This window comes from Quercus robur, chromosome 5 (genome assembly GCF_932294415.1).
Source record: "Quercus robur chromosome 5, dhQueRobu3.1, whole genome shotgun sequence".
Lineage (NCBI taxonomy): Eukaryota > Viridiplantae > Streptophyta > Magnoliopsida > Fagales > Fagaceae > Quercus > Quercus robur.
This window is the reverse complement of record NC_065538.1, coordinates 86,748,111-86,769,741: the sequence shown is the minus strand read 5'-3', so window position 1 is coordinate 86,769,741 and position 21,631 is coordinate 86,748,111. Positions and strand designations below refer to the sequence as shown.

The 21,631-nt window shown below is 35.4% G+C and overlaps 1 protein-coding gene and 1 pseudogene across 1 annotated transcript in view; one reads left to right on the top strand and one right to left on the bottom strand.

The window, feature by feature from the left end:
* The window catches only part of LOC126727576 (receptor-like protein 56), a 54,726-nt gene extending 46,997 nt beyond the window's left edge, over positions 1-7,729 (bottom strand). The window contains exon 1 of the mRNA XM_050433325.1: positions 7,455-7,729. Within this exon, the coding sequence (XP_050289282.1) occupies positions 7,455-7,587 (133 nt within the window). The 5' untranslated portion in view covers positions 7,588-7,729. The remainder of the gene's footprint in view (positions 1-7,454) is intronic.
* A 7,498-nt stretch (positions 7,730-15,227) lies between these two features.
* On the top strand, positions 15,228-16,700 carry LOC126728901 (small RNA degrading nuclease 1-like; annotated as a pseudogene).
* Positions 16,701-21,631: the final 4,931 nt, after the last annotated feature.

Sequence of the window (21,631 nt, the reverse complement as noted above, 5' to 3'; positions counted from 1 at the left end):
ACCTCTTGGATAGCCTACACGAGAATGACAAAGGAATTTCATGTAAAAAAATTAAAAAAAAGATGGAAAAGGCATATTAGCATTTAATCAAGAGATATGATGATGAACTTACCATAGCAAGATCCCTTTTCAGGGACATGAAAAGGTCTGGCTGCCTCATGTGCCTTAGGGCCTCCATGTCTTTGGGCAGAAGGAGGGGCTGCTCCAGGGCCTTTGCAACATAGGCAGAATGCCCTCTTTGGAACTCCCTAATGGAAGAGTTCCACGGGATGGCAGTGCCTTCCATCTCCAACTGAGAAGCCCAAATGCGTTGCTGTTGGCACACTTCGGCCCCATTTGGTTCCTTCCTACTATCCACAGAGGAGACCCGTTTGTCTTTGACAGTTTTTTGCTGCTTGGCCTCCTTTTGAGGGACCACCTCACCCTCCTCCATTTCCAGCTCCTTCCTCTTCTTCTTCCGGTTGGGGATGGGAAGCAAGCTGAGTGAGGCTGTGGCAAGAAGAGGGGGAGGGTGGAGATTGGGAGGAACTTGGGATTTAGGGGCCTCCTTGGATGATGACCCTTTGTTCCTCCCAGCCATAAGGTCCCTCAAACCTTTCCTTGGATTTAGGGCCATTTCTTCTTCTTCGTCCTCAAAGCTGTCAATTATACGTGCTACCACGAGGCCTGGGGTGCGAACACCTGAGAGTCTATCAAACTCATCCTCAACGCTTGATATAGGGATAACCAGGGCCCCCTGTTCCTCCTTCTTTTCCTCGAATTGGAATTTGTCTATTTCCTCCTCAAGCGATAGACGTGAGGAAGCGGTCTCTTCCCTCGGAGCTGCTACTTCAAGGAGAGCATGGTGGAGGGGGAGTTCGACTGGCGGGAGATCTTCTCGGGCTAGAAAGCTTGGAACTGAGACATCAATTTGGGCTAGCCGAGGATCACCTGCCCGGATAGCGTGGCCTACTTCTTGGAAATTGTCCAATAACGGGTGAAAGTCCAAGATGAGATGGACGACTCACAATTGCCTGTCTTCACTCACGAAAATCTCGGACCTCAGCACCTTGTTGAGACCCAAGACGTTAACAAGGCTAAGTCTGGGAGCAATGTGCCTTTTATCTGCAAAAATGTCTGAGGAGCAACATTATGGTCAGACCAATAAAATCCATCATCAAAAAAGAAAGAAATATTAAAGGGAAGGGTAGCAAAGCTAAAAGAACTAAATCCCGTGCCAAGGAACCTAACCCTAGGGTACCCCACCTGGCTCTCCCTCCCGAGTTTGGGCAGTGACGATTGTCGTGCCATTCCCCTGAGGCAATTAAGTAGTCGTCCTTAATGCCCTTGTTGGACTTGGAAAGACACGATACGAACCTAACAATGTTGGACCTGGACTTGAGATAATACCCCGAGTCAACAAGTGAATGGCACTTGTACATGTGGACAACGTCATGCCAGGTAAGTCCCAAACCCATCTACTCGTTGAGAGCATCGACGCTACCTAAAACTCTAAATAGGTTGGGTGCACACTGGTGAAGACACAACCTATGGTTGATTAGGTAGTCTCGGGTTACCCGACCCATGGAAGTGTCATTCCTCCCTTTATGAAGGCGATCATAGGAATGACAACCTCCCTTTCTTTTCTATCCGTAACCACCTGGTCTGGAGCACAATACCGCAGGGCAACTCCCTATGGGATGTGATATTTGGCCCTAAAGCCCTCCATACTGGCGGGAGAATCTACCAGGTATTTGAATCTACCCATCTGAACAAGCTAAAGGGAGATGAGGGAAATGTTCTTGAGAAAGGAGTGAGGGTTGGAAGGCCAAGGAGACTAGCCGAGAAGAAAAGAACCTAGGAGCATGAAAACTTACAGGAATAAGAACAGGTGATGCTTTAGGAGCTTTTTGAGAGTTGGGAGATTAGGGAATTCTTGGAAGCTTAAGAGTTTGAAAATTTTAAGAGTTTAAAGATTTGTGAAGTAAGGATTAAACCCCCACCCCCTCCCCCCCCCCCCCCCCCCTCAGGTGCCTTATATAGGAGGCAGAAATAAGTGGGAGTTATCCCGCTCAAAATTCTATGAGGAATGCCAACCGTAGGATCTACATCTCATCGTAGGATGCAGGGAACAAAGTGCTGCCTGGAGCATTTAATGAGACATCGCGAGCTTCGAAGCGTCAGGAACAGTTACGAGACACACGAAGTGATACTCTCACATGTGTGAATTAGAGAAACGATTGGATTTAATTGTCCAAAGTCAAAACCTCATTTTTTCCATCTCAAATAAGAGGGGAAAAACTAGAGTTTTGAGGGGCTATTGTAGGGATGAGGAGCCCAAAATTATATATTGGGCCTTGGCCGAGGATGTTAGGTGGTTCGAGGACAGATAAACAGTAGCGAGGATGTAAGACTCAGAGTCCCATGAGTAAGTTACAAATGAGAAAGTTGGGGAAGGCAGGCCAAGGAGGGATATCTCCTTGACTAAACGAAGCACAGGTCAAAATGTGTATCCTACCATCTAAGTTAACATTCTAGGAAGTTCTATTGATAAAGGCATGCATTATGAACTTACAGGAGAGATGGAAGCTGAGATATATCTAAGAGAAAGCTGCTACCACTGCATTGAATACTCTGCAGCTAACTCTCTAACCACATTAATGAGGAAGTGATATCTGAACAGTACTTTTCAGCCTTATAACTACCCCCAAAGACTTTAGGAGAGTGCTGATGGGACAAGGATCAACACAAGCAATCTATTGTCCACGTGGAGGGTAGAGATAAAAGGGAAGATATAGTATAAATTAGAAATGAGGCCCTAAGATGAGAGGTGAAAGTTCAATAAGTGTATAAAATACTATGAACGTTTAGTCCCCCAATAACAAAATTACCAATTCAAGCTTTATGACAAACAATAAGTGTGTGGAACATGAATAAGCTTAATACAGAATTGATAAACAATCTAAACCAAATAAAATCACATCCACAGCAGAAATTAAATGGCAAAGATTAAGGGACGAGAGATGCAAACACAAGGACAACACACGGTGTGTTATCGAAGAAGAAACCGAAGCTCTCGGCGTAAAACCTCTCCGCCGCCCTCCAAGCGGTAAGTAATCCACTAGAAAATGTAGTTGGGATACATGAACAGCAATAGACCCTCCAAGCCTAATCTACCCAGTGTACCTAAGCCCTTCTAAGCTTCTTGCTCCAACGAGGTTGCGCCGAACCTATTTCTTTTCTAGTTTCCCGAATTCCGCTACTTGACCATAGCATCAACCAATGTGAAATTAGTTCCTTCCTAACTGCTTCCCAAAGCACCAAACAACCCTCTCACAGAAATGGATATGGTGAGAAAAGGTTTTGGTAATAAGCCTCTCAAGTATTTAACAATAGAGAGGAAGAGAGTTGAGGAATTTGAAGAGTCTCTTAATGAAGATTGGGGATGAATCAATCTTGTTTTTCTCTAGGGTTTCTCTCTCAAAATTCTCTTTAGAAACTCTCTTTCTTTCGTGGGTAAAAGGGGTATATATACTAACGTGAGAATGGAATGTGAAGAGTCAGGTTTTTCAAAATAGGGCTGGCTTGCGGCTTGGCCTCGTGGCTTGACTGAGTCGCGAGTTCCAGCCGCAAGGTAACTGAACGGCCAGTTGTCTTATTCTGTCCTGTAATGCTCCAACTAGCATAACGCTTCAATTTCTGGTATGCATGGCACGTGTGCAGCTTCTAGCGGCTTGCAGCCGCGAGTCACCTGCGAGATCCAGTCGCGAGTCCCTGTTTTTCTTGCACACTCTTGAGCATTTCTTCATACTATCTCACTCACTACCCTTACAAGAATCCCACCTAAATACAGGGTTACTAGTTGCTAAAATACAACCAAATTTGGCACGAAATAAAGTCAACAAGATGGTTGATTAAATTCAACCTTACAAGAGGATCGGAAAATTGAGAAAAGAGAGATTGTAGCCATTAACACTATATTTGTAACCAACTTCAAATATAACTAATCTTCTCGGATTGTGCCGAGGACGATTTTCGTAAGATAAAACTCGTCCACTTTTACCTCACTGTGATCTGGATCTATTATAATTGTTACCCAACTCATTATAACCTAGTTTTCCAACTCACTCTCTACAAATTCAATGTATTAGCCTCATTGAGCCTAGATCCACATACTTTTTGGGCATAGGATCCAAACTGCGTCCTTACAAACACAATATAGGAAAAGAAAAGAAAATTATGTGAAAATCTTACAAACAAATAAGAAATCTTTCACAAAATATATATATATATATATATATATATATAAATACTTAGGTGAACAACTCACAAATGAACAAGAAATTCATTAAAAAAAAACTAAAAATATTTAAATCTAAACAAATTAGAAGAACGGATTTTAAGTATAAAAAAATTTATTAAATTAAATTTAAATATATATAAAAAGGCTTTAATTAAAATGTCGCTTTAGGCCCAAAATCCCTTGGGCTGACCCAGTTTGCTTTTCCTGGGGAGGGAAATTTATTTGTATAGACATTGTGGCCCAATATTGGCTACCAAACAAGCCATATAGATGGTAAAAAAAAAAAGATACGAGGCTAGTATACCGTCATTATTCTCAATTCAACCAGATTGACCAGTGATTCCATTCTAGGATAAATCAAAACTTCATAACTCTTTGAAAGTCTCAAATAGAAACTATGTTTGAGAAAAAAGGATCCTTTAATTCCCCGAATTTGTAAAGTAAGAAGTGGGTCACGTGACCAGTGGTGGAGTCGCAGGTGACTCGCTCCCAATGACAACAGTCACTCTCATGGTCACGTGAAGATGATCTGTGACATTGGGGCTGGACCTCACAAACTCTATTTCTAACAGACCCATCCTCTACTCGTCAAAGCAGCCTCTGTACCCATGAAGTTGAACCAGAACTATCAAACCACAATAAGCTCTTCGTCAAGGACCCTCCCATTGTGAAAAAAAAAAAAGCAGTAATGGTAATACTCCTCTGTTCGTTGCAAGACCAGCTTTATACAAATTAGGAGAATCAATTTGGTCAAGTCAATAGTGGAAAAAAGGAATATATAATAAAATTTATCATGTCGGTAGTGGAAAAGAGACGAACCTTTATGGCCACTTGGCCAGTAGCAACTCCACAGAAATTTTTTTCAAGTGTTCTTTAAGAAGCATAATTTTTCTCAGTGACAGTTCCAGACATTTTTTCCAAATGTATTGTTGTTTAATTGTCTCATTAATTTTTTTGTCTTTTATAAACTATATTAATCATTAATTTGTTATAAACTGTATTGTTATTAATTTGTTATATTGTTATTTCATTAATTATAAAATTATTAATCATTATTTAGCTTAATATAATTTAATTTGTTTATTTTTTATAATGTATTGATTAATTAAATTATTAATTATTATTTATTAGTTGATTTCCTTAATTAATTATTGATTAATTAATATCTCAAATTAACAAAATTAATTAGTTTAACTATTTACCATGGTTGTTTGAAACTTGAAATATTACACTATTACTTAACAAAAAAAATAAAAATAAAAAACAAAAGGTCAATAAATTGTGTAGCACAAAAATATATAAGCTCTGTAGCTTTAAGTCCAAGTCTAAAAAAAGAGTGATTTATTACCAGCCTCATGCCTTATGCCCCAATCACAAGAGCCTGCTGTCAATCAGAAAATTCCACAATCACAAATCACAATATACAGTATACTAAAAGACAATTAATATCTCACAAACACCAACACACACAAACACCAACACACACCAACGATAAGATAAAGCCAAATTCAATTCGTAGAAAAAGACAAAAAAATAAAGCATTTTTTTTTTCTCAAATACACCATGAAAAACTATAAGAATGATGATCCAAGACTGGAAATGCAAAAACTTCAAAAAGAGAGGGAGAGAGATAGAATGAGGTAAAGAACTAAAAATTAAAATGTGATACTAGATTATTTTTTAGCTGGATCGTGGATTACCTTAGCAGCTTCAACTTATTGAAATTTTTTATTTGGAAATTTGCAGCAAACTTGAGAAACATGACAGACTCTTGAGAGTTTGAGAGACTTCAAGAGCACCGTTTAAAACCAAAAGAGATAAGAAAGGAGAAATGAGTTTGAAAAAAGTGGAGTAGGTGGAGTATTAATGAGTGTTTCCTTTTTCTTTTTCAATGTTTTGTCTCCACCTCCTAGAGCCACGTAGAGCTTACTTTTACAGTATTGGAATTGTGTGCGTGGCTATGAGAACGTGACAAACATAAATAAAAGTAATTGTTAAAAAATCAACTCCTGGAGAAAGAAGCGTGTGGCACATGTATTGATGAGATAGTAAAAGAAGCAAATTGACTTTTACAGGACAACTCATTAAACGTAAGGAAAGGGTAAAAAAAAAAGAAAAAGAAAAAAAAAGCCAAGTCAATACTCAAAAAATATATAAGTATTAAATATATAATAATAATAAATATATATTATATATTATTAATTTGATTCTTTAGTCATAAACTTTTATATAAAGGTAGTGAGTTTTGTTATTTTTATTTCCTAAATTTAATACATGAAAATTAAATTCATATTATTTTTTTTAAAATTTTATATATACGTTTAACTTGAATATTTTTAGTTAAAAACTTAAAAAAATTATATTTTTTATTTTAAAATTAATAATTAAATTATTTATGATGTCATTGGTTTGATCATCGGTCGAACTTCGGTCCAACTAAAAAACTAATAACCAGTCCTTTTTTTTATTCTTTCATCGTATCGGTTTTTAAAACCATGCTTCTACCATACCAATATTTATTTTAGCTCATAATTATACTAACTAATACTCGTACAATGGAAAATTTGAAATGACTTTTAGCATTCAGCAAAAAAAAAAAATATATATATATATATATATATTTGAAATGATTTATCGTTTACGTTTACCGAAAAAAAAAAAAAAAAAAAAAAAAAAAAAAAAAAAAAAAAAAAAAAAAAAAAAAAAAAAAAAAAAAAGAAGAAAAGAAAGAAGGGATTGAAATGGTGTATAGAGTTCCACACCCAGTCAGTCAACTCCTGTAATCTATTAATCTTTAATTATAAGTTTTTTTTAAAAAAAAAATTTCATTTCTCCTTTACCTCCACACGATTTGCTTTCACGTGAGTGCACCCAAATCCAAAAAGAAAAAGAAAAAGAAAAAAACTTTGGAGTTAAGAGACAAAAACACACACAGAGATAAATAACAAGATAAAGAGGCCGTATGAACGGAGGCCAACGAACTGAAGAGGAGAGACCAATGTAAGAGAGTGGAGGTGAATCCTGAAATTTGGGGAGAAAAATTACAGTTTTCTGAGTGTTTTATTTTTTCTTCGGTATCGATCTATTTGTTGGCCGAAACTGATATTAACATAGGATAAATTACAGTCATTACAAATAATAAGAAACAGAGAGACGATATATATTAACATACCTTTATGCTCAATCCAACCACCAATTGCATTATAAGATAAATCAAGACCTCTTAACTCCTTGAAAGTCTCAAATAAAGAGACGTTTAGAAACCAAACTATTAAATCGAAATCTAAATAATTAACCACTTCCATATTGAATTCCCAGAAATTGTGGAGAGAGAGATGGGTCACGTGACCGGTGGTGGAGTTGCAGGTGACTCTCTCCTACTCACAACACTCACTCTTGTGGTCATCGATCCATGAAGGGAGAATATGACCTCTGAAGGGGTGATAGACCCTTGAACGTGAAGGGAGAAAATATGTGATGGTCTTATTGGGGTTGGACCTCACAAACTCCTTGATTTCTAACAGACCCATCCTCTCTTCTTCAAAGCAACCTCTGAGCCCATGAAGATGAACTAGAACCATCAAACCCCACAGTAAGCACTTCACCAAGGAACGTCCCATTGTGAGTATGTAGTAATACTCTTAACTTTTTGCTAGATTAGTTTATATATTAGTTAGGAGAATCAAGTCAAGTCAATGGCAATGGAAAAAAAGGTGGGTTGGTTAAGAGCATCACAGCAGTGAAACTAAATTTTTAGCTTTTTAGTTATACAAAAAGTCACTTTATATATTTTACCTTCTCACATTCTACAGCAGTGGAGCTATTTTAGCTTTTAACACAATAAAATAATATAAACACTACAATAAAATAATATTTCATTCAACCATTGACATACAACCACAACCACCATCAAACCCATAAAAATCATTGCACAACCACAACTCCACCGTGCCCATCAAAACCAGTGAAGAAGAACAAAAAAAAAGAAAGCAGAAAAATCAAAGCCCAAACACAAACCCAACCCGAAACACAAAGCCAAAACGCCAAAAATAGAGAAGAGAGGTCGAAATGGGTCAGGTTGACGGCCAAGCGTGGGTTGGCGATGATGGGTCTATGGCGGCTGGGCTTGTGCAAATCGGCGATGGGTCTATGAGAAAAAAAGAAGGGTTTGTGGGTTTGTCTAGGAAGAAAGAAGAGATGGAGAGGCAATGAGGAGAGCGACACGGAGAAAGGAGAATGAAAGCAAGAAAGAATAAAAAATAAAAAAATAAAAGTAGTGTGAACGCAAAATAATTTTTTTTTTTTTTAGCACTAACCTACAGTGCACATCCATAAATAGATGTGCACTGTAGCAATGAAGCTAAAAAAAATAGCTTTAGCTCCATTATTCTTTTTTTGAGCTTATTTATTCATCTATGCCAAGGGGTGAGGGGATGATCACCTGGTCCGGATATTGACTACATTTGGGGTATTTGATGTGCGCTCTTTTTATAAGCTGTTATCTAGTCCTAACATTGAGGTTTTTCCTTGGGAGTGCATTTGGTGTGCAAAGTTGCCTAAACATGTGTTTTTCTTCTTATGGACAACAGCTAATGATGGGATACTTACCATTGATAATCTTGTTAAGAGAGATTAGTATCTGGTTAATAAGTGTTGTTTATGCTGCTGCGATGGGGAATCAGTGGATCACCTTCTTCTTCATTATAAGTTTTCTCATGCCTTATGGTGTGAAGTTTTTGCAGTGTTTGGGATCCAGTGGGTAATGCCGAGGTTAGTTAGCTCTTTTTTCTTTATCTGGAGAAACTGGTTTGGAAAGCATCTTTCAACCATTTGGAATATGGTCTCGGCATGTTTAATATGATTGGTTTAGCAGGAACGCAATGCCTGCATTTTTTGAAGACAAGGAGAGAACATTAAATCGTCTAAAATCTCTCCTCTTTGGTACTCTATTTCATTGGGCTTGTACTTGGGGGTGTATGAATTTTATTTCTTTATCTGATTTCATAGTCTCTATTTCCTTTAGTTCTTGATTATATTGTATTTGTTTCTTGTTTAGAGTGTTCACCATCGTGAACATTGATAGTTTTTAGACCCCTTAAAACCACAATCAGATTAACCTAGGTAATTAGCCAAGTGATTACTTAGTCAAATTAACAAATCTAGGTTAACACAAATATATCATATCAAGGTATAGCAGCGGAAAATAAAAAACACAATGATATGATAACTCAAGAAAACCAAACCGATAAAAAACCTGAGGAGGATTTAACCTAACTATCCTCAAGGTAAAAAGCAAATCCACTAGAAAGAATCGAAGTTTTACAATAGCAACTTAGATCACTAACGTCCTATTGCTACCCACAAGTAGAAACTTACTGACACGACCACGTGCAAGCTCCAAGACCATGGACTCCTTCTTTCTTGGATTCTCCAGCAAGTACAAGCACATCTGCTTGTGTTTCTTTAAGTTCTTATGGCAGTAACTAAATGATCATCAAGTTCTTGAACAAATCTCTTTCTTGATAATCCTAAGTTTGTGTAAAGGAAAGCTCCTCATAGATCTCACAAGAGATTTACATAAACAGCAATATGAGCAACACTAAAACGTGGTTAGGGTTTGCCTTATATACCTAGGGCAAAAACACAAAATCCTAAACGTTTTAAATGAACTAGGGCTGAGTTGGAATTCTGTAGAAAAACACATTCTGCCCGAATTTCGATCGATCGAGACTAAGCTTCGATCGATCGAGCCTAAGCTTCGATCGATCGAACCAAGCCGAAATGCACTATTAAATCTGCATCAACTTAAATCCAACTTTACATACATGACACAACTTTGAGCAAGTCTAAACACAACTAAAAATCTTGTTTTGATCATGATTTATCAACAATACACATTAGAGTTCTAAATACATAAGATCCTAAGTCTTTAGAACCTAACAAACTCCCCCTTTGGCAATCCGTGACAAAACACAACTTAAAACTCAAAGTTTACAAAGAAAAACCCTTTACAAAAAAAATGCTCATTAAAAACAAATCCAATCCTAACTATTATCCATCAGTTGCAAGTGTAGACAGCAGCTCAATTGAATCAACCTGTATATTTCCTTAAACACTAAACAAAATGCATAACCACATGTGTGGAAAATACAAGTAAACAAAATAATTTCTTGATTTCACTCAACACAAAATAAAGACATATATCAATGAAAAACTCATAAATATAAATCAATAAGCAGTGAAACAAGAAACATATAAAACAATAAAAGTATCTCCCCCTAACATGAATAGCCCAACAAAAGTATAACAAGAGCTAAAAAGGTAAATACAGAGTGAAGCACCTAGATACAATCTAAACTCTACAAGCTCCAACAAACAAAAATGCTCTCCCCCTGAAAACAAAAACTCTACAAATGTACTCCCCCTTTTTGTGATGGAATGCCAAAAGTAATCAAAATCCATCATCAAAAGGAGGTGGCGGTGAGAATCGTTGAAACTGTGCCAACTCTACGCGCAAAGCACAGATCTCATCGAGCTCGTCCACCAAAATTTGTCAATGAGCCGCCTGAACAGTCAAGACATGATCCAACGTACGACGAATGTTTGAATCATTCGAAGTAGTCGGTGGAGGAACATCAGCATCAGCAACAGCAGCACCAGACGCCTCAGCCGTATCAGCACCTGTAGAAGAGGGAGGAGGGGGAACAACACCAGATGACACACCTCTAGGATGAGTAAAGCCAACTCTTAAGTGAGAAGCCCTCTGCCTAAGGAAGGTGGCACCTATAGGAGCTATGACATGAACGGGCTCACCGGTAGGGAAATCAGCTAAACCAAGAAACAACAAAATCCTATGAATGAAAATAAGATGGATAAGAGCATGAGATACGGTAGAACTCCTATGAACTTTGTTCAAAGAACAAAGAAACAGACGAGGAAAGCTGATAGAAGCACCGGAAACAAAAGCGTACAAAAACACACATCGCTTAAGAGGGATGGTGTGGAGATGAGAAATAGGCCACAAAGAATGACACGTTATTGTAAAGAAGAGATAGGTAGTCTCAATAAGCTCAGCAAACGTGATCCGAGGATCAGAACCCCACTGGATAGAAGACCTAGTGATGTATGACATAACGTCATCTAAGGGTGGAGACTTATCATAGGGATAGACAGGCTCCCTAATGACCGGAACCCCAAGAGCTTTAGCCACTATCCGAGGGGTAATAGTGAACTCAATACCTTGTATCCAACTTCTAACAAGGGTGTTGGAATTATAGACATGATAAGAGAGATTCGAGAAGAACTCTCTAATCAGGACGGTCGGGGATGGATGATCTACCTCTAACAGGGACAACCAACCTCTACTCTCAAGGTTTACCCTAATGGCCAGATCAACCTCATCTAACACAACAGAATGCTCAGCCCAAATCTTTCTTTTACAGTTCAGTTTCTCATAGAACTTTCGGCTTTTGTCATTCCTAAACAACTCACTCCTAGAGGGAGACTCAAAGGAAGTGGAGGAGGTCCTATGAGCTCTAGTTTTCCTAGGCACGGTGCTAGGATAAGGACAAGGACACAAAAAAAAAAAAAAAAAAAAAAAAAAAAAAAAACCCAAGGGCAAACTGCAAGTTAGGACAAAAAACAAAATAGAACCAAAATCTATATGATGCATGAACAATTTAAATGTCATGATGTATGCTCTAATGCAGTGCAATTAAGTTCAAGTTCACAAAATTGGCTTGAGTATAGAGTTTCTAACAAAAACCCCAAAAATTTGAAAAACCACTTGTTTAATTTTTAAAAAAATTGACAAATTGATTATCACACAAGATAGAGTAAAAAAAAAATGATCAATTACATCAAATCAACAAGCAATTTCATCAATTTACACCAATTTGAACAAAATCCCCAAATTCGGATAAATACAAGCCCTAGAATTTTCAATTTCACACAAAACACCAAATTGATCAAATTAAACATCATAGATCATGAATATAACATTATAGGAACAAAACCCAATGATCAATTTCAAAAAAAATGACTTGAATCATCAAAAACCCCAAATTGAGAAGTGCCGAAAATACCCAATAAAATGCATGAAAACATGAAATAAAATTCAAAAGGAAGGGCAAAAAAGACTTGCCGGCTTATAGAGAGGAAAACCTTGCAAAAAATCTGGAGGAAAGCGACAAAAAATTGTGGGCGAGCCTTGTCCAATTCGGAGAGAAAAAAAAGTTTGAAAAAAAACTTTTGAAAAGTAAAGTTGAACAAGTCAAACTCTGCTTTTAAAAAACCCGATTCACGACTTTTGATTGATCGAAAATCAGTTTCAATTGATCGAAACAGACAGAGACTTCTTTAAAAATTTTAAAACAATTTCGATTGATCGAAAAACAGATTGGATCAATCGAAGCAGACAGAGGCTTCCTTAAAAATTTTAAAACAATTTCGATTGATCGAAAAATAGATTGGATCAATTGAATTAGACAGAGGCTCACAAAATTTTTTAGAAAAAATATAGTTTTTGAAAATAACAATGACACATTTTAGAAACACCTCAAAGCATTAAAATTGATGAACAAAATGCATGAGTATGTAATGTAATGTTTTTCAAAAACAAAGTTTTAAACCCAGTTTTCCCAAAATTAAGATTTTCAAGCATTTTCCATAAGATTTTCAAGCATCAAAATTGTTTTACATAAAAACTCAAAGTATTTGCAAACTTGGTTGGTCAGACCAAAGACACACACAATAACATGTACAATGTTTAGCAAAGAGAAACTTGTGTAGTATGTGCAATTAACAAAAGCTTGAGATACAAGTGGGATGATATGTGCATAGCAATTAAACACAAAATCTACAAAATTCATCACATAGAATTTGAAAGAGACTATTACCAAAAGAGTTACATCATATAACTCCCACATCTCCTAGATCATAAACTTGCAATCATGTAAGTTTCTTGATTTTGCCTCGTATTGTATACATAAATTTTAATTATTCAAAAACTTATTAAAATAGCCGGGATAATGTACACACCAATTTTAGCAATTAAACCGAGGCTACATCTTATGTTCTTTTTGTGCATGTGCTACACTTTTTCGAGTACAAAATCTTACGATATACACTAAGGTGTTCATGATTAGCTAGCAAATAGTGGTGAAATGGTTATTTATGCCTTCCTCAAAAGGTTTAAGTCCGACAGTCAAAGACATGTGACTTTAAGATCAAGGCAAAGTGATCAAAAACTATAAACATCTCCCACATAACATGCACCACAAAGCTCAAACTAGTAAAGTACAATAAATAAGCTCATCCAAGCTAAACAAGGTACATAAACTTGTTATGTAAAGATAATATGGCCAATCTTTGATTATAAATCCAAGATGTGAAATAAAAAACACAAAAATCTTTTTGGTTTTAAAAAAATTAATGACCAAAAACAAAAAGCACACATTATGGTAAATGAACAATGCAAATGCAATGCATGACAATGCTTAACTAAGCCATAGAGGGTACACAAACAAGAAATATCAATTTTTTAATTAACCCATGAATACATGTACAAACTAGTACATACTCATACAAAATCAAAAATAGCTTAGCACTTATATAACACATACTATTCAAGTTTCTCCACAATGTCAAGCATATTCTAAATCAAGAGAGGGATATCATAATTCATGTAATCCTCAAGAAAAATAAAACTAGACACAAAATAAAATATTTTTGTCTTTTTGAAATTTTTCAATGTTTTTGGATTTTTTTAAATAAAAAAAACTAAAAAACAAAACAACCAAAAAACAGAAACAAGACATGTCCACAAACAATTGAAAGAATTAAATTAGGGACAAGTCAGCAACACTTACCTTAGAAAATTAATAGTTTTTAGACCCCTTAAAACCACAATCACATTAACCTAGGTAATTAACCAAGTGATTACTTAGTCAAATTAACAAATCTAGGTTAACACAAATATATTATATCAATGTATAGCAGCGGAAAATAAAAAACACAACGATATGTAACTCAGAAAAACCAAACCGGTTAAAAACTTGGGGAGGATTTAACCTAACTATCATCAAGGTAAAAAGTAAATCCACTAAAAAGCATCGAAGTTTTATAATAGTGACTTAGACCACTAACATCCTATTGCTACCCACCAGTAGAAACTTATTGACACGACCACGAGCAAACTCCAAGACCACGGACTCCTTCTTTCTTGGATTCTCCAGCAAGTATAAGCACACCCACTTGTGTTTCCTTAAGTTCTTATGGCAGCAACTGAATGATTATCAAGTTCTTGAACGAATCTCCTTTTTGATAATCCTAAGTTTGTATAAAGGAAAGCTCCTCATAGATCTTACAAGAGATTTACATAAATAGTAATATGAGAAACACTAAAACGTGGTTAGGGTTTGTCTTATATACCTAGGGCAAAAACACAAAACCCTAAACGTTTTAAATAAATTAGGGCTGAGTTGGAATTCTGTAGAAAAACACATTCTGCTCGAATTTTGATTGATCGAGCCTAAGTTTCGATCGATCGAACTAGGCCGAAATACACTATTAAATCTGCATCAACTTAAATCCAACTTTACATACATGACACAACTTTGAGCAAGTCTAAACACGACTAAACATCTTGTTTTGATCATGGTTTGCCAACAATACATATTAGAGTTCTAAATACATAAGATCCTAAGTCTTTAGAACCTAACAAACATGACGTTCAATTTTTTTAATGAAAATCTTATTACCTATCAAAAAAAAAAAGGAAAATCTTGAAAAGAAAGTGTAAGCTGATGTGACCAGAAGCCCCTTGAAGCATGTTTTCTCTTTGAGTCTCTAAGAAGAGCTTTGCTGTTTGACCCTATACGTTTTTATATTAAATAGGATTAGATAGGTGTTTTGAGATTCATTATTTATATAATGAATACACAAACATAAAAGTTAAATTATGTTGTGGTGTGCAAGTATGAAAATAGTTTCACACAATGAGGAACTAATGATGCTATCAAGTTCAAATGTAGCTTGGCTTCCTGATAACTTGTGGGATATGTTGAAGCAGGGATGGGTGATTACAAAGCTTCCTAAAAAATCCAAGGCTTTGAGATCAAATGCAATGGTTGCTGTTGACTGTGAGATGGCTCTCTCTGAAAATGGCTCTGAAGCTTTAGTGAGAGTTTGTGCTGTGGATCGCAATTTACAGGTATTAATTAATTCGGCTTGTGTTCATTCTCTTCATACAAAAGTAATTCCCATTGTTCCACCTCTCTTTTCCCAAGGGAAAAGAATACTTTTCACTTTGGCTAGCTTGTTTGACAATTTCTAGGCCTCTCGAAGGGTCCTAGTTGTAAAATCTTTCTAGTGAGTTTGTATTGTGCAGGTGAAACTTGAGGAACTTGTAAAACTAAATAAAGTTATTGCAGATTATAGTACTGATATAACTGGAGTTAGTGCAAGAGATTTGGAAGGAGTTACTTGTTCATTGGCAGATGTACAGGTACATTAGGCTGGCTTTCACACTTTTTGGGATCAATTTCTTTATCTAATATATTTTGGTGCATTTTGTAGAAATCCATGAAGAAGCTGTTATCAAAGGGAACAATTTTAGTAGGCCACAGTTTAAACAATGACCTGCAAGGTAAGCTAAGCATGATAACTAGATATTGGAGTTCCTCTCTATCTCTCTCTCTCTCATGACAACTGAACCATCATTGTCTTTTTGAATTTTGTGCAAGGAATATTCTTTGCATTTTTGCATTCGTTTAATAATTATTGTGTTGGTTGCAGCACTAAAGTTAGATCATGCAAGAGTAATTGACACCTTACTTATCTTCATGCGTTCGGGTGGACCTATCAATAGAAGACCATCTCTGAATAATTTGTGCAAGGCAAGTTCTTAATGTGTTATTCCTACTTTATGTATTATTCAATTATTAATTAAGGTAAGATATGATTTGAAAAAGGATTCTCTTTCGGCATTTCATTTTGAGTAATGGGCAAGCAGCTGTGGGCCGTTTCAGTTATAGTTAATTGCTCCATTTGTTTTTGACAGTCTGTATTGGGCTATGAAATTTGAAAGAAGGGTGCTCCGCACAATTGTCTAGATGATGCATCTGCTGCAATGAAACTTGTTCTTGCTAAGATAGAGAATGGTGTTGATAATGCTATTCCCTTGGTTCAAGAGGATGTAAGTTGGACATTAAATTCTTGGTGATTTCTAATTCCTACCAATGTGATCCTGCTGATTCACAGTCTTTGAATAAATTATCTATAGGTACCTAATTCTGAAATGGCAAAGCTATTTCTACACAGGATACCAAAAAATGTGCCCACTGAAGAATTACATAAAGTCATTCTTGGGGACTTTACAATTGAGCTCAAGGTTGAGTATAATCCTGTTGTTATCTGAACTTTTCTTTAGAAGATATTGGTTGAGCTTATGATTGCCGGAATGACGTTTATGTTTTACATGTCATGATATTTGGAGTCATCATATGATAGATCCTAATATATATCCTGTGCCCAAAAAAGAAAAGAGTTTTGACCCGTTCACAAAAATATATTTGAAATTCCAAACCATTGAACCATGCGAGTAGGGCTGTTGATGGGTGGTTTAGGTTTAGATCTGTTGATCATGTGGATACCAACTATATTCCTGTCTCTAATCTTACACCATTGCTATACGGGTTTAAGAGTTGGGTCTTGCTTATCATCAAATCTACATTAATCTACATCCAAGCCTGGATCCAGCCAAGCCAGTTGTATTTTTTGTATGTTTTCAAACTAGCATCAATTGATCAATTTTTTGAGATAAATTAGTTCTCACCATTAAGATTTCCATGGTATTTTTTTTTTTTTTTTTTTCATATTTGATTAATTTTATATCATTTGATTAAGGGGATAGGTCACACAATTTGTTAACTATTAATTGTCATGTAGTGGGTTGGAGAAAATTCCCTCCAAAAGTTAGGAGGTAAAATTTTCCTCTACACCCCTAGAGTTTTCAACTACTTATCAAATCATCCGGTGAGTGACTAATATTTTTAAAATTGCTTTACTTGTTATGGTTTCATGCCTATAAGAGATGGTCTTTATAAATATGAGATGCACGTATAAAAACTTATGGATGATATAGTGTTCTTGAAGAACTAGTTTCATGTATTATGTTGTCTTGTAATTTCTCTAACTTGTATTGCCATTTCTTTTATTTTACAACAAAAACTCATTGATGTGAAGATTTGTTGAGAATAAAAGAAACCTTATATTTATCAAAAATATTATTTTAAAACCAATCATTTTAATTGACTTAAAATTCCCTTATTGCTGTTTGTTATGGTTCCAAACTTCGAATAACTAAAGGATAAATAAAAGAATTTATTTCCTGATTAAATATATATTATTTGGAAAAAAGAAAAGAAGAGAGAGAGAGAGAGAGAGAGAGCAGGGCCCAATCCATTTGCCTTAATAACTCCCAACAAAATTGTAGACACAGAAGAGAATGATGGGCTCTTCCACAATACAAGAATCAGCCCAGTGGGTCAAACCGTGGGTTGCAAAACAAAAGCTTAATGTGTAGAAAAAGATATATTGTGTTTACTGTTTGCTCTATTGCCATGTTGCGAGGAAGGAAGTTGTGGTCACCTCAGCTCTACCAAGTTCTTTTAAGTTAACCACACATATATATTTAAGCCAAACTAGTGATAATGATCGATATGTGTAGATATGTACATTCTGATTTGCAATTCTTGTTCCATAACATTATGGGAACTTCCTCGGATTCAAGCTTACTAAAACCGAAGATTGTATTTGTACTGTATGTCTCGACAAGGCCGGAGATGTCATAGCCATACTACCATATTTATTGATCAGCATCGACTGGCTAAAACCATGTCTTTTTATTATGTGTTAGATTTTACCAATTGAAAATTTGAGCCACATAATTAAACTGGACTTTAAATTGCCAATACTAATTCCACTTGAGGTCTAATTCGATGCAAAGGGTTTATTTAGCATTGCTCTGTCAAACATCGAGAAGACAAATTTCCATGTACGTTCTCATGCATGGTTGTAAAACTAAGCTTTATTGTTGATAGCTAATTAACCAAGCTTGGCCACTTGGGAATATTTTTAGAAAACCATACCAAGCGCGGCTACCAACAAACTTCGAGGCTTTGTAGCTCCAATTGCTCAAGCTCCGATGATTCCGAACTACCCTTACTCTGTCCTCACCACCAAGTCTCATTTCACACAACTTGTTCTCAACTTTTACTCTAGTTTATCAGACCTTGCTGGAGGCCACAGCCAACGGCCTTCAACATTTATGTATTTAGACAATCTGTTAGTGGAGCAATTAGCAGCATCATACATTATTCTATTGCCATATTTAATTTTGTAGTGAAGGGCCATCAATCATCTTCACGCCATACAAAGATATTCTTTCCATTACCCAATGGCTTCAATAAAAGCCTTGTTAATTACACCCATCAACGGAATAATTTTCCTCCCAACTCCAGGAGCCATCAAATAGCAGTATTGAGTATTGACACCTCCCCTAGAAACCAAGACGATGAAGAGAAGCCAAGAAGATAAAAAACATTGAACCCAAGCTATCCATATAGAGCCCAAATTATATAGTGGAGGGTCTTATTCCATTCCACAATATATGTTATGTTTTGTGTGAATACTTTTCATTTCTATGATTCAATCTTATGCATGGGATGATGAAGGAGAACATCCAATTAATTGAACAGAAAAGTAATAACAAGTAACAACTCAAGGAATGCCATACCCCAAAAGTACTACCCTAGTCACAATTTAGGTTTCTTGTTGTTTATAAAGCCTGGATGAGCTCAATATATGTTTCATGTGGAACTCTGCCCAAGCCACACAACGTAACTAACAAATTCAATATCAGTCTGGGACCTCACAAAAGTTTTGTGAGAGCTGTCTATACATGAACCATATGTTGCGGGTCCAGCCCACGTGATAACCTATACAGTGGGCGAGCATCAAGAATTCTACTTCAAGTAGAATTAGGAGTCAGTAAAATCCTAGGAAAGCTGAAGACCTAATTCTATTTGAAATAGGAGACCGTGGTTAATGCCATTAACTTAATGGTTTGCAAGACTCCTTATTTGACTTGTATTGGGATTATGGTGTGCGGCTTGGTTTTTATGGTTTTGAGCTATTTTAAATTGCTAATATTGTTAATAATATAATTCAGGACGTAACATCATATAATTTCAAGGCCTTGGTAGACATCTCTCCCAATGATGTTCCTGGAAACAAAAACATGGTTTGTACCCATAAGAAGGAAGGTGTTTCATTGTGTAATTGGTCATTAGGATTAGTCAACCTTCTTAATCAAAACGTACGTTAGTCAGTGGAATTACTGATATTTGATTGTGATCGATTGCAATGCAGTTGAGAATTTGTCAAAAGCTGATAATTAGGATGGACCGATGGCAGACATAAAAAATATAGGAACTATTCCAGGGCTGAAGTTTGAACTGCTGAAATGGTCATCGTGTTATCCTAATTAACCAAACGTAGGTTACATGAAAGACAAATGGTGTATAACCCGATGACACATTTGTTCAATTTGAATTTGAAAAAATGGGCATTAAATCAGTCTACCATCGATAGGTGAGATAGCATTATTAAGGCACATGTGTCCTGAGCTCAAACTTATAAGGCACATGTGGGAGGCGTCTCTCCCCGATGTGGGATTGAGCAAAACCGTGAAGGCCACGAATAAATCGAGCCTAAAACGGACAATACCTACAAATTGGGGGCTGAGACTATGAAACCCTCCCACAATAGCAATTAAAAAAAAATATTTGCTATGTATAAAATTTAATAAATAAATAAAAACTTTGCTATATATAAAATTTGTAATCGGTTAGACGCAATATAATCTTCTTTTGGGGGCGGCAAATAACTAGATTAGGTAGAAAATAGCTAGGCCATTTTTAAAAAAATCATATTGGCTTTTGTATTTCAGTACTAGTTGGGACTTGGGAGTTTATTATTCGATTGTTAGGTGAATAGTACTTAATTTAATTTTATTGTTGTTAATTAATTTATGAATGAGGAGTTAGAACTTAGAGCATCTCCAGTAAATTCATCAAATTTTTGTACTGTTTGGAGAATGAACAGTGACTTTTACCTTTTAACTATCCATTTTTTCAAATACACTTTCCAACAGATTCTTTATCCCATTATTTATCTCATTTAAATATTATTTCTTCATTCATTATTTATTCTTTTTTTAACAACTACACATCTTCCAACATTTTTTTATTCAATACCTGATTATTATAATAATTAAAAAAAAACATTTGAAAAATGAACTGTAGCCCATCAGATTTGATGAGCTACTGATCATGAGTGATGAGCTCAAAAAATTTCAGGTATAAAGAATCCATTAAAGACTATTTTTATGATATCATTCTCTATTATAGAGATTTTTATGCATTTAACTAAATTATTGGAAATGCTCTTGTAATAAGTCGTGTACCGGGCGATACATGCACAGCACTTGCACTAACCAGAGGATCTGAATCCGCCCGTAATATATAAACATAACCACTTAGATTCCCCCACTAGCTCTTGCTCCAAAAAAAATATATATATATATATATATATATTCCCCCACTAGCTAGTTTTATAGATTAGGATGAGCTTATATTATAATATTAACTGCTACGTACGGTGATACCAAATATTTCTTAAAAAAAAAAAAAAAAAAGTCATACCAATTACGCAAATATTTTCTTCTCAAAAAAAGAAAAAAGAAAAATGCAAATATTTAATAAAGATAAAGAAGAAGTGTACGGTCGAGACATACATATACGTACCCTATCTAAGAAAACAAAAGTTGCTTGTTACTTTTTTTTTTTTAGGGGCAAGTTGCTTGTTACTTAATGCTATATAGCTGCAGTATTTACATTAATGAATAGTAGAACATTATATTTTTAACGATCGAGTCATGAACTAAAGATTCAAAAGTGGAAAAAAAGAAAGAATATTAAAATGTAAAACTGACTCTTTAACTTTTTTCAGATTTCATTTTAGTCCTCTAACTTTGCTTTCGTTCATTTTAGTCCTTTAAATTTCAGATTTATTCAATTAAGGCATTTTTGTTAACTTTTGTTAAAAATTTTTGAAAAAAAATATGAAAAATATTTTTCAATTATTAATTGAATTTTTTTAATTTAAAAAATTTGAAGAAAAATTTATAAAATTAAAAAAATTAACTACAACATATAACAAAAGTTAATGCAAAAACTTTAATTGAATAAACTTGAAAGTTAGAGGACTGAAATAAAATTTCAAAAA